Source organism: Cebus imitator, unplaced genomic scaffold (assembly GCF_001604975.1).
Source record: "Cebus imitator isolate Cc_AM_T3 unplaced genomic scaffold, Cebus_imitator-1.0 Scaffold297, whole genome shotgun sequence".
Taxonomy (NCBI): domain Eukaryota; kingdom Metazoa; phylum Chordata; class Mammalia; order Primates; family Cebidae; genus Cebus; species Cebus imitator.
In genome coordinates, this window is record NW_016107612.1 from 1,027,600 (window position 1) to 1,040,804 (window position 13,205).

The 13,205-nt window shown below is 41.4% G+C and overlaps 1 protein-coding gene across 1 annotated transcript in view; it reads left to right on the plus strand.

Moving 5' to 3' along the window:
* The first annotated feature begins 7,785 nt into the window (after positions 1-7,785).
* KIFC3 (kinesin family member C3) overlaps positions 7,786-13,205 on the plus strand; it is a 108,032-nt gene continuing 102,612 nt past the window's right edge. The window contains exon 1 of the mRNA XM_017502587.2: positions 7,786-8,011. Coding sequence (XP_017358076.1) covers positions 7,904-8,011 — 108 coding nt within the window. The 5' untranslated portion in view covers positions 7,786-7,903. The remainder of the gene's footprint in view (positions 8,012-13,205) is intronic.

Below are 13,205 nucleotides of genomic sequence, written 5' to 3' on the forward strand. Positions count from 1 at the left end.
ACTCTCAAAATGTTAGAAAGCATAGTTCTCATACAAATGCATCATAAACATGTGTAGAGTTTTATTTGATTAGTTAATTAATTTTTGAGACAGAGTTTTGCTCTTACTGGCCAGGCTGAAGTGCAATGGTGCAATCTTGGCTCATCATAACCTCTGCCTCCAGGTTTAAGTGATTCTCCTGCCTCAGCCTTCCAAGTAGCTGGGATTACAGGCATGCGCCACCATGCCTGGCTAATTTTATATTTTTTGTAGAGATGGGGTTTTTCCGTGTTGTTCAGCCTGGTCTCGAACTTCAGACTTCAGGTGATCCACCACCTCTGCCTCCCAAAGTGCTGGGATTACAGGCGGGAGCCACTGTGCCCAGCCATAACTTTAACTTTTAACTAGGGATTCCATGTCTTTGTCTTATTAAAGCAAAATATATATTTTTTAGACTGGGTGTGGTGGCTTATGCCTGTAATCCCAAGACATTTCAAGGCCAAGGTGGATGGATTGCTTGAGCCTACAAGTTCGAGACCAGCCTGGGCAACATACTGAGACCCCCTATCTCTACTAAATATACAAAAATTTGAGCTGGGCATGGTGGCAGACTTCTGTAATCCCAGCTACTCAGGAAGCTGAGGCAGGAGAATCGATTGAACCCAGGAGGTGGAGGTTGCAGTGAGCTGAGATCAGGCCACTGCACTCTAGCCTGGGCAACATAGTAAGACCCTGTCTCTCTAAAAAAAAAAAAAAAATGTACAAGCAAAATTTGCTACCAAAGTATACAACTTTAACTTTTAACTAGGGTTTCCATGTCTTTGTCTTATTAAAGCAAAAATTTTTTTAAAGCAAAATGTTTTTATTTGAGGACCTTTTTTTTCTTCTCAAACAACTCTTATTGTAAGGCTTTATCTCCAGGCAGAAAAAAATAATGTTGTTTGCATTGACCTATACATTGATTTAAATGGTTAGGTAGCAGTGTAGCTGACAGAAGTGAAAAATAGAAAAAAGAAGTCCATTATATGAAGCACATTGTTTGAACAAAATAAATTATTTTTACTGCATTAAATAATACAATTACCTGCTTTCATGTAACTTGACTTCTTATTAACAAAACCTAAAATGAAATACTAGGCACATCTGTGAGACACACAAAGCTCATAAAACAGAAGTACTTGGGCAACCAGGATAAGAGGTGACATTTTCTAGGCTGAGCCTTTGTTGGTGTGGTATCACCTCATCGAGTTGGCAGGTCCATTAATCAAGGGACACTAGCATCCAGCCAGCTGAAAAATGGGCCTGAATTGCTGAGTATTCATTACAGGAAAAATAACTCATAAAAACCTCTAGGCAGAACAGACTTATCAACAAAAAACGAGGTAACGACTACAGCAAACTACAGCATCTGTGGATGTACAGAATTTACAAATGGAATTTCAGGATGAAATGGAGAAGTGGTGGGGGCGGGGGGAGGAGAGCACATTTACATTTCAATGAGTGTGAATTCAGAAGGTAATTTTTCACGTTAATGTAATATGCTTTAAATCACGAGGCATGAAATGAATTATAGGTGTTTTCTTTGCCAAGGTTTTATTTCGAAGCTGATGGCTTTGTGCTGGGCTAATGGATCGTCTCCTGAAGTACTTTGGTTACCTATTTAAGCATTATTATAATTAGCAATTATTATTTGTTTAAAGTTTGTTGTTTGGCCAGGTGCGGAGGCTCATGCCTGTAATCCCAACACTTTGCAAGGCTGAGGCAGGCAGATTGCTTGAGCCCACAAGTTCCAGACCAGCCTGGAAAATATACTGAGACTCCATCTCTACCAAAAATACAAAAATAAGCCTAGCTTCTTGGCACACACCTGTAGTTCCAACTACTCAGGAGGCTGAGCTAGGAGGATATGTTGAGCCTGGGAGGTGGAGGCTGTAGTGAGCTGCGATCATGGCACTGCACTCCAGCCTGGGTAACAGAGTGAAACCCCGTCTCAAAAAACAAAACAAAAAAACACCAGTTTGTTTTTCAACTCTGTATGTTTGAAATGCTTTTGAATTTTTCAGGTAAAATTGAGTTTATCCAAATGAAACGTATCATCCGTTATGTAACTGTTTCAGCCGTAAAAGAGATACATCTGTGAGCTTAGCTTACAGGTTGAGGCATATAGTTAATGGCAGGTAAAATAGAAAAGTCAGGCACAGGCCTGTCTCATGAGTCTATCACCCATACCCCCCACATTCTTTTATATTTGTTAATGTCTGAAAGCCAGTGCCCAGCGAGTCATCTTCCTTCAAAGCAGTCTCCAAAACCCAACTGCTGGATTCTGACTCCAGGCAAAAAAACACTGACTTGCTTTTTCCCTCTGCAGTTTCTTCCTTTTTCAAGCACTTCTAGGTTATAAATGTGCCAAGAGGGAAGTCACCTGGAGGCACTTCGTATTGGCAGACCTCATTTTTCTTTTGTCGTATGCACATTCTTGTCAGTACAAGTGGCCTTATTTTGAGTTTGGAAAATACGGCACTGCAGTGAAATGGTCCAGTTTCAGGTTTATACTCTCTGTGTTCTTGAAGTTATGCAGTAGTCATTACTGCACATATAATGTATCGGTCAATAAATGGTTACACAGATTCCATTGACTCCAAAGAGGGATGATGAGTAAGAACAGGTTTATAAAATAATGTACACGCAAACATAGGTTATTATGACTTGCAAATGTAAGTATGCATTACAATTGAATCTCACTTCAGAAATGGCCTGAATTTAGGACTGATTTCACTTGCTCCCCACTTACAGGCCATCATTATTGTTATTATTATTTTTGAGACGGAGTCTCACTGTCACCCAGGCTGGAGTGCAGTGGTGTGATCTCAGCTCACTGCAACCTCTACCTCCTGGGTTCAAGCAATTCTTCTGTCTCAGCCTCCCTAGTAGCTCGGATTACAGGCACATGCCACCATGTCCGGCTAATTTTTGTATTTTTAGTAGAAAAGGGGTTTCACCAATTGGTTAGGCTGGTCTAGAACCCCTGACCTCAGGTGATCTGCCGACCTTGGCCTCCCAAAGTGCTGGGATTACAGGTGTGAGCCACCACACCCAGCCTATTTTATTATTTTGAGACAATATCTTATTCTGTCACCTAGGCTGGAGTGCAATGGTGCAATCAAAGCTCACTGCAGCCTCACCCTTCCGTGCTGAAGCGATCTTCCCATCTCAGCCTTCTGAGTAGCTGGAACTACAGGTGCACACCACTATGCCTGGCTAATTAAAAAACAAAACAAAGCAAAACAAAAACAATTATAGAAATGGCTTGCTATGTTGTCCAGGCTGGTCTCAAAGTCCTGGCTTCAAGCAATCCTTCCACCTAAGCCTCTCAAAGTTCTAGGATTACAGGTGTGAGCCACCATGCCTGGCCTAAGGGCCCTCATTGATCAAAGTATCATCTATAAAGTTTCTACCCCTTTATATGTATGCTTTGTCCAGAAAATGGTCTCAGGACAGCCCTGGGGACAGATTATAGCAAAATCTCAACCTTGTTTTCTGTTAGTCAGTGCTCAATTGTTTCTTTTTTTTTTTTCTTTGAAAGAGAGAAAGAAAGAAAAATAAAATTTAAAAAAAAGAATAAAGGAAAGGAAGAAAGAGGAAGAGGGAGAGAGAACAGGGGTGTTGCTTTATTGCCCGGGCTAAAATGCAGTCTAAAAATGGGTATGCCTGTAATTTTGTTTAATAATAGAGACTAAAAAAAAAATGAAAATGAGGGAAGAAAATAATTAACAAGCAGCCAACGAATATTTCATTTAAACCTGTAAATACGTGTGATGTAGTACTGATAAGAGTGTATATTTTGTGTATTTAAAGTGGAGAGTTCTATGAATGTTAATTAAGTCTACTTGTTCCGGATCTGAGTTCAAGTCCTGAATATCGATGTTAACTTTCTGTCTCATTGATCTGTAAGTCTCCCACTATTATTGTGTGGGAGTCCAAGTCTCTTTATAAGTGTCATATATCTGGGTATTTCTGTATTGGGTGCATATATATTTAGGATCTTTAGCTCTTCTTGTTACATTGATCCTTTTATCTTTATGTAATATCCTTCTTTGCTTCTTTTGATCTTTGTTGCTTTGAAAGTCTATTTTATCAGCAAAATTTGCAACTCCTGCTTTCTATTTATTTAGTTTTGCTCTCTATTTGGTTGGTAAATTTTTCTCCATCCCTTTGTTTTGAGTTTTTGTATATCCTTGCATGTAAGATGGATCTAGATGTAGCATACCAATGGGTCTTGGCTTTTTTTGCCTGTCTGTGTCTTTGGATTGGGGGATTTAATCAATTTAAATTTAGAATTAATAACAATATATATGAGTTTGATGCTGTCATTTAATGTTGGCTGGCTGTTTTGCCCATTAATTGATGAAATTTCTTGATTATGTTGATGTTCCTTATTTTTTGGCATTTTTTAGAAAGGCTGATACTGGTTGTTCCTTTCTATTTGTAATGGTTCTTTCAGAAGCTCTTGTAAAGCAGGCCTGGTGGTGATGAAATCTCTGAGTGCTTGCTTGTTCACAAAAGATTTTATTTTTCCTTCGCTTATGAAGCTTAGTTTGGCTGGATGTAAAATTCTGGGTTGAAAGTTCTTTTCTTTAAGGATGTTGAATATTGGCCCCCACTCTCTTCTGTCTTGTAGGGTTTCTGCTGAGAGATCTGCTGTGAGTCTGATGGGCTTCCCTTTATGGGTAACCTGACCTTTCTCTCTGGCTGCCCTCAGTATTTTCTCTTTCATTTCAACCCTGGTGAATCTGGCAATTATGTGCCTTGAGGTTGGTCTTCTTGAGGAATATCTTTGTGGTGTTCTCTGTATTACCTGGAGTTGAATATTGTCCTGCCTTGCTAGGTTGGGAAAGTTTTCCTGAATAATATCCTGAAGCGTATTTTCCAGCTTGGATTGATTCTCTTCGTCACATTCAGGTACACCTATCAAGTGTAGATTAGGTCTTTTCACATAGTCCCATATTTCTTGGAGACTTTGCTCGTTCTTTTTTATCCTTTTTTCTCTAATCTTGTCTTTTTGTTTTATTTCATGAAGTTGGTCTTCGACCTCTAATATCTTTTCTTCTGCTTGATCAATTCGGCTGTTAAAACTTGTGCATAGTTCGCGAAGTTCTCGTGTTGTATTTTTCAGCTCCATTAATTCACTTATATTCCTCTCTAAATTGTGTGTTATTTTTAACATTTCGTCAAACCTTTTTTCAAAGTTCTTAGTTTCTTTGCATTGGGTTAGAACAAGTTCTTTTAATTCCCAGAAGTTTCTTATCATCCACCTTTTGAAGCCTGCTTCTGCTAATGGAACACAGACTTTCTCCATCAGGCCTTGTTCCATTGCTGATGAGGAACTGTGATCCCCTGTAGGGGGACAGGCGTTCTGAGTTTGGGTATTCTCAGCCTTTTTAGGCTGTTTTCTTCCCTTCGTTATAAATTTATCCATCTGTGGTCTTTATAATTACCGTCTTTATAGTTGGGTTTCTGAATGGACGTCCAACTTGTTGATTCCCGGCGCTAGAATCTGAGCAACCCACTGCGCCGGCCGAAACAGCGGCTTTAAGATTGATGGTGCTTTTCTGACTCTGCACCAAGAACTGCCGCTCCAAGGCAGCGGCAAAACCGCCTCGCCGGCCTCAAGAGTCGCGCTGGCGACACGTGGGGCTCCTCCGCTGGGAATCTCTTGGTGGGTGAGCAACAAAAATTGATCTGAAAGTGTGGCGTCCTCTTGTTCTCTGCTCTTTCAGTGGGAGCTACATTCCCAAGCTGCTAGTGATCAGCCAGCTTGGATCTCTCTTCAATTGTTTATCTTTTGTCATTTGTTCAGTTGATTTGTTGATTCTTGTTTTTTGACAACTAGAAAGTCATTTAGGAAACAAATATTAGATTAATAAGAATTTGTAGGTCAGTAGGTTTTAAAAAAATGAACGTCGACACTAGTATTTTGTTACTGTTTTGCTGCTTTCAGAATTATCCTTAATATTTCCTATAGTGTTAATTAGTCATATTTTAGTTTTATTACACTCCAATAAGGGTATAGAGGTCAGGCTCGGGGGCTCACACCTGTAATCCAAGCACTTTGGGAGCCAGGTGGGAGGACTGCTTGAGCCCAGGAGTTCAAGACCAGCCTGTGTAGTGAAACCCCCCTCCCTGAATCTCTACTGAAAATTTTTTTTTGAGACGGAGCCTCACTCAGTTATCCAGGCTGGAGTGTAGTGGTATGATCTTGGTTCACTGCAACCTCCATCTCCCGGAGTCAAGAGATTCTCCTATCTCAGCCTCCTGAGTAACTGAGATTACAGTGTGTGCCACCATACCAGGGTAATTTTTGTATTTTTAGTAGAGATGGGGTTTCACCATGCTGGCCAGGCTGGTCTCGAACTCCTGACCTCACAATCCACCCACCTTGGTTTCCCAGAGTTCTGGAATTACAGGCCTGAGCCACTGTGCCAGGCTGAAAATTTTAAAATTAGCTGGCATGGTGGTACATCCCTGTAGTCCTTGCTACTCAGGAGGCTGAGGTGGAAGGAATGCGTGAACCCAGGAGTTCAAGATTGCGGTGAGCCATGATCGTGCCACAGCACTCCAGCCTAGGCAACAGAACAAGACCCTGTCTCAAATAAAAAGTAAAAAAGAAACTTGAAAAATACATATATACTCTTAATAAATACTTAGTTTGTGATTTATTGAATTATTAGAGTCCCATGCCATAGGTCCTTCAAAAGCACATGTCCTCCCAAGAAAAATATTTAGTTACAGTAACAAGCAGTAAATTGATAAAAGAACAAGAGGGCCAGAGTCCACAGGAATTGTTTTATGGCCTTTTCCATGTCTCAGACATTCTATAATTGTCTACTTCATCCATGTTCTGAAGCTAGTTAGTCATTCCATCCCCAGGATGAAGTTAGGCCTCTTGGTTTAACTTCGTATTTGCAGGTTTGACCTAATTCCTTGGTGGCTCATAATATAATTAAGATTGGCGTTTCCTTCTTTTATCCGCCCTCCCCACTCCCCGGCTTTCCCTCCCCGCTGTGTGCCTGTTTATCACTAGATGGTGCTAAGACTTGGGTTATAGCCGCCAGAGACTCTAGGAAAGTTGTTCTGGAGCCAAGCAGGCTGGAATTTGAGAACTGGAAGATGCCTTCAAAGCTCACCCGGGCAGCACTTTTGTTTTACAAATGAGGAAACAGAAACTCAGTGAAAATAAATAATTTGTCAGAACCCCAGAGATCTCTCTCCTCCTTTTTTTCCCCCTCTCTTTCTTATCTGTTAATAGCTTCCAGTGGTACCTCGTCACCCAGGAAGGAGCGCAGCGGCAAGGTCAGATTTGCTTTGCAGAAAGTGCTCTGGCAGCTACATGTCACCATTCATTGATTTATTCGTTCATTCATTCCAAAAGCAGTTATTGGGTGCCTACTTTTTGCTTTGCATGGTGCTAGATATTGGAAATAAAAATTAGATGAGAATTCCTAGGATTCTAGAAATTCATATTCTCTTAGGAAATATAGAAATGCAAAAAAAAAAAAAAAAAAACCCTAAATAAAAGATGCTGTAATAGAGATGTGGTCTCTTGGAGGAGTTCGCAACCAGCTGCATTTGTAATTCAAAGGGAAGATTTTGGTGAACTAACATTGGAGGCTGAAGGGCAAATCGGATTTTGTAGGCTGAGGAATGGGAGGAAGGGCTGTCCACGTAGGCTTGGAGAGCTGGAGAGGCTTGCTGGAGAGAGCAGCTGGTGGTGGCTGATGACCAAAGGGCAGAGTCAAAGGGGCAGGTGGTAATCTGAGAAGAAGGGGATGGGCTGGAAAAGGCTTCATCTGAGGTGTCATGCTTAGGAATTTGTACTTTATCCTGAAGGCTACAGGACAACCCAGTAAAGCGGATTGCTCAGAGAATGGCATGGACAGAGTTGCTTTTCCGAAAGAACACACTGACAGCTGCATGGAGGCCCAGACACCAGGAAACCTTCAGATCGGAGGCTGGCATCCCGGAGCAGTGCGAGGTAAGGGTCTGGCTGGGTTGGGGCAGTGGGAATGGGAGGAGAAGTCCTGTTGGAGAGAAATTTCAGGAGCAGGACTGACGTCTTTTTGAAAAACAGTGATTGGGATTGTAGCTAATATTCTTAGAAGATTGTTAACACTCTGTTATTTGAATTACTTATAAAACATTGAAGGCATTAAATTTTAATTGAATATACATATTACTTGGATACAATTTTTGAGATTATTCTAAAAATGCAATTTAATGGCAGTATAGTAATCCTCTCTTATCCACAGTTTTGCTTTCTGAGGTTTCAGTAACCCTTGGTCAACCAGGGTCCAAAAATATTAAATGGAAAATTCCAGAAAGAAACAATTCATAAGTTTTAAGTTGCACGATGTTCTAAGTAGCTTGATGAAATCTCAGCCAGGCATGGTGCCTCACGCCTGTAATCTCAGCACTTTGAGAGGCCCAGGCTGGAGGATCACTTGAGCTCAGGAGTTTGAGGTGAGCCTGGGCAAGACCCTGTCTGTACTAAAAAAATAAATAAAAATAAATTAGCCAGGTGTAGTGGTGTGCACCTGTAGCCCCAGCTACTCAGGACAGAAAATTAGATAATAATAATAAAAAGGACAACCAAAAAGCTCCCAGGCAGCAGCAGGTAAGCTCACCTGCCAGAATTTGCTTCTAGAAGCTCATCCTCATTCTTTGATGATCTATACATATGACTAGCCTGTACTTCTATGCCTTCAGCTTGAAAATATTACCAGCCAGGCGTGGTGGCTCACACCTGTAATCCCAGCACTTTGGGAGGCTGAAATGAGCAGATCTCAAGGTCAGGAGTTCGAGACCAGCCTAGCCAACATGATAAAACCCGTCTCTACTAAAAATACAAAAATTAGCCACGCATGGTGGTGGGCACCTGTAATCTGATCTACTTGGGAGACTTGAGGCAAGAGAATCACTTGAACCTGGGAGGCAAGGTTGTAGTGTGCTGAGATCACACCATTACACTCCAACCTGCCCGAGAGAGCAAGACTCCATCTCAAGAAAAAAGAAAAGAAAATATTTTACCTGTAGGAAAGATGATGATGATGATGATGATGATGATTACTATTATTTTTGAGACAGAGTCTCACTCTGTCACCCAGGCTGGAGTGCAGCGGCACAATCTTGGCTCACTGCAACCTCCACCTCCCAGGTTCAAGCGATTCTCAGGTCTCATCCTCCCAAGTAGCTAGGATTACAGGCACGAGCCACCATGCCTGGATAATTTTTGTATTTTCAGTAGGGAAAGGGTTTCGCCATGTTGGTCAGGCTGGTCTTGAACTCCTGGCCTCAAATGACCCACCTGCCTTGGCCTCCCAAAATGCTGGGATTACAGGTGTGAGCCACCGTTCCCAGCCTAGGAAAGATTATTTTGATCATATGGCTCCCTTCCACCCTTCTGGCTCTCAGTACCATGGTGAAAATTGTTTATGATCATCCACTGGGAGAGTGGACACTGGGTCCTTCCTGGCAGTCCTTCCTGGCACCTGCAATACATCCTTGGGAACATCCAGGCCAGCCATTTACCTTGGTCAGCTTTGTTTCGTTTATGAGATTGATAATTAACAAATTATCTAAGATTGTGCAGTGAGAGAGGGAAAGACACTGAGATAGGTTAATAGTGTCAGAGATATCCTAACCAGAGTGACCCCATCTTGAATAAACGCTGGGTAAACCCAATCCTGCTGGGTGGCCCTTCCCAGGGGGTGGGCACTGTTGGTCACAGATATTTATGGTTGATGGGATGAGTTAATGATGCTAACTTACCAAATAAAGACCCAGAACTTACAGAAATGCCCCAGTATTTCAAGAAGAAGAAGCATTCTTAGTTGAAGAATAGGTTTTGCTTTAAAGATAGTAGTACACTTGTAATTTCTTGCAGAAATCAGTAGTAACATAGGAAAATAACAATACTAGTAACCTGTCACAAGCTGATCAAAAGTCTTTGTAATGACGTATCCTCTTCTTAACAACCTATATAAGCAAGCACTATGTTTAAGGGAGGGGCATTCTTGGTCAAGCATGGTGACTCATGCCTGTAATCCCAGCACTTTGGGAGGCTAAGATAGATGGATCTTTTTAGTCCAGGAGTTCAAGACCAGCCTGGCCAACATGGAAAAACCCTGTCTTTACAAAAGATTAGCCAGGTGTGGTGGTATGCACCTGTAGCTCAGCTACTTGGGAGGCTGAAGTGGAGGATCGATTGAGCCTGGGAGGCTCAGGCTACAGCAAGCCATGATAGTGACACTGTACTCCAGCCTGGATGACAGAGTAAGATGTGGTGTCAAAATAGACAAATAAAATTGAAAAAGTAGGTGCATTCCTCTTGCTTGCTGAAGATACCTTACTCTGTAACAGTTTCTAACAAACTGTCTTTACTTTGCTATACTCTGCAACTTGCCGTGAATTCTTTCCCAAAAAAGTGAGATCTAAGAACCTGCTCTTGGGGTCTGGGACAAGACCCACTTTCTGGTAACAGCAATGGTAATGAGTGAACATACGTAAGTTAATTATCATTTGGATGTCCAGTTTGATTTTCTAAATTTTACTCTGTCTTTATAGAATTTCCTAGGGAAGAATTAAGAGGGTTTCACCTGCCCCACTTGTTTTATTTTATTTTATTTTTGAGACAGAGTCTCAGTCCGTTGCCCAGGCTGGTGCGCGGTGGCACAGTTTTAGCGCTCTGCAACCTCTGCCTTCTGGGTTCAAGCCATCCTTCCTCCTCAGCCCCCTGAGTAGCTGGGACTACAAGCATGCATCACCACACCCAGCTAATTTTTGTATTTTTAATAGAGACAGGGTTTCTCCATGTTGGCCAGGCTGGTCTTGAACTCCTGACCTTAAGTGATCTGCCCGCCTCAGCCTCCCAAAGTGCTGGGATTACAAGTGTGAGCCACTGCGCCTGGACTTGTTTTTGTTTTAAATGTTTGTGGGGGAATGTAGAGATGAAATTGGTGGTTCTGTTTGTAGTGACCTACACAGTTGCTCTCCCACTGTAACTGGTATATGACTTCGGGGGTGTGGGAGGAGTGTTGCATGTGGGAAATTTCTAAGGCTGATGTAGACATAATCTTGGGGTCTGTAGCAGCTCAGCAGGAATGAATGAGCCCCCTGCTGGAGTTTCTGAGAGCTTCATGAAAACACCGATAATTAGTATCTCCTCAGTGAGACTGTTTTTACGCTTTAACTAAAGCCATTAATTCCATCTTAACTGCATGAAGCAAACACTGGAAGAAGGAGGGTGAGGAACTCGGCCTTTTCTTAAGTCTAGAAGTGGAAGCAGAAAAAATAACTGAAGCTGAGAATATACATTAGCAAACTCTTATTTCTGGTGTGTGTCTTCAGTGTTGACATTTCTGGAAAGGCTTGTATCTCCTCTTTGGGATCAGGCACAATGTTATCTTTGCTGCCCACCGCAGTGTAAAGTCGTAGGGTAGTCATGGCTTCCAGGAAATCTCTAATCCTCCTTCTGTTTCAGAAACTGTTCATGTACTTTCTGAAACAAAGAGGTGGATATGGTCTTATGTATTATATTAAGACAAGAAGAATGTAAAATAAAAGCATCTGTTTGCCTTTTTTGTTATAAAAACAAATACTTCATAGGATATTTTTCTATGCATTTGTCTGTCTTGATATATAAATTGGCTTCAGCTGTTTCTGTGTTCCAGGGACGGGAAGGCTCTTCTCCTAGGGGTAAAGTGCTCTGTGCCTGGGCAGACATATCATGGACATTTGGGTTGCAATGAGGCTCTGAGCCTAAAAGAAACTAAATTTCTTTGCTCATTCAGTATCAGGAAAGTTATAAAAAAGAAAGAAAGAAAGCAAAAGAAAGAAAGAAAGTTATTGCAGCACTATTCACAATAGCAAAGATTTGGAACCAACCCAAATAACTATCAATGATAGACTGGTTAAAGAAAATGTGGCACATATACATCATGGAATACTATGCAGCCATAAAAAAGCATGTATTCATGTCCTTTGCAAGGACACAGATGAAGCTGGAAATCATCATTCTCAGCAAACTAACACAGGAACAGAAAACCAAACACCATATGTTTCTCTCATAAGTGGGAGTTGAACAATGAGAACACAGGGAGTTGAACGATGAGAACACAGGGAGGGGAACATTACACACTAGGGTCTGTTGGGGGATGGGGGGTTAGGGGAGGGATAGCATTAGGAGAAATCTCTAATGTAGATGACGGGCTGATGGGTGCAGCAAACCACCATGGCACATGTATACCTATGTAACAATCCTGCACGTTCTGCACATGTATCCCAGCACTTAAAGCATAACAAAGAAAGAAAGAAAGGAAGTTTTAGGAGGTTCTGGGAGACTTACAAAAGTCAGAAATAGGCTAACAGTCTCAGAAGGCCAAGCTGAAGTCAGGGGACCTAGAACAAGATTTGGAAGCTGATAGGTTCCAAGCTGTGCTAAGGAAGAAGAGACAGTATCTTATGCATGGTGATTCCTGGCCTTCACGTTTATTCTTTCCTGAGGATGTTGGCAGAAACCAGAACATATGCTTCTCTAAAGATCCTTGGAAGATACACAGCACACAGGGAGAGTGGGCCTGTGTGGCTCTGCCTTGGAATTAAAGCATTGGTGTATCTTTTGCAGGTGGATTTTGTGATATGTGGTCAGTTGTAGGCATTACTAATCAATAGCAATCTGTCAGATTCATTGGTATCAGGGTAATGCTGGGCTCACAAAATTAGGAAGTGTTCCCTGATGTATTTTCCGAAAGAGAATTGAAGAACTGGAGTTATATCTTCTTGGATTGTTTGACAAAATTCACTAGTAAAACCATCTGGACCTAAGTTTTCTTTTTTGGAAGGATTTTAGCTATGAATTCAATTTCTGCTAACAGATATAGGACTATTTAGTCTGTCTATTTCTTCTTGGGTGGGCTTTGGTAGTTTGTGGCTTTAAGAACTTGGCCTATTTCATCTAAACTGTCAAACTTATGTGCACAGAGTTGTTTGTGATATTTCCTTATTATCCTTTTAACATCTGTGAGGTCTTTATTATATCCACTCTTTCCCTTCTGATATTGGTAGTTTCTGTCTTCTCTCTTTTTCTCTGTCAGTCAAGGTAGCAGTTTTATCAATCTTTTCAAATAATCAGCTTTTGGTTTTATCGGTTTTTCTCTTTTTTTTTTTTTTAA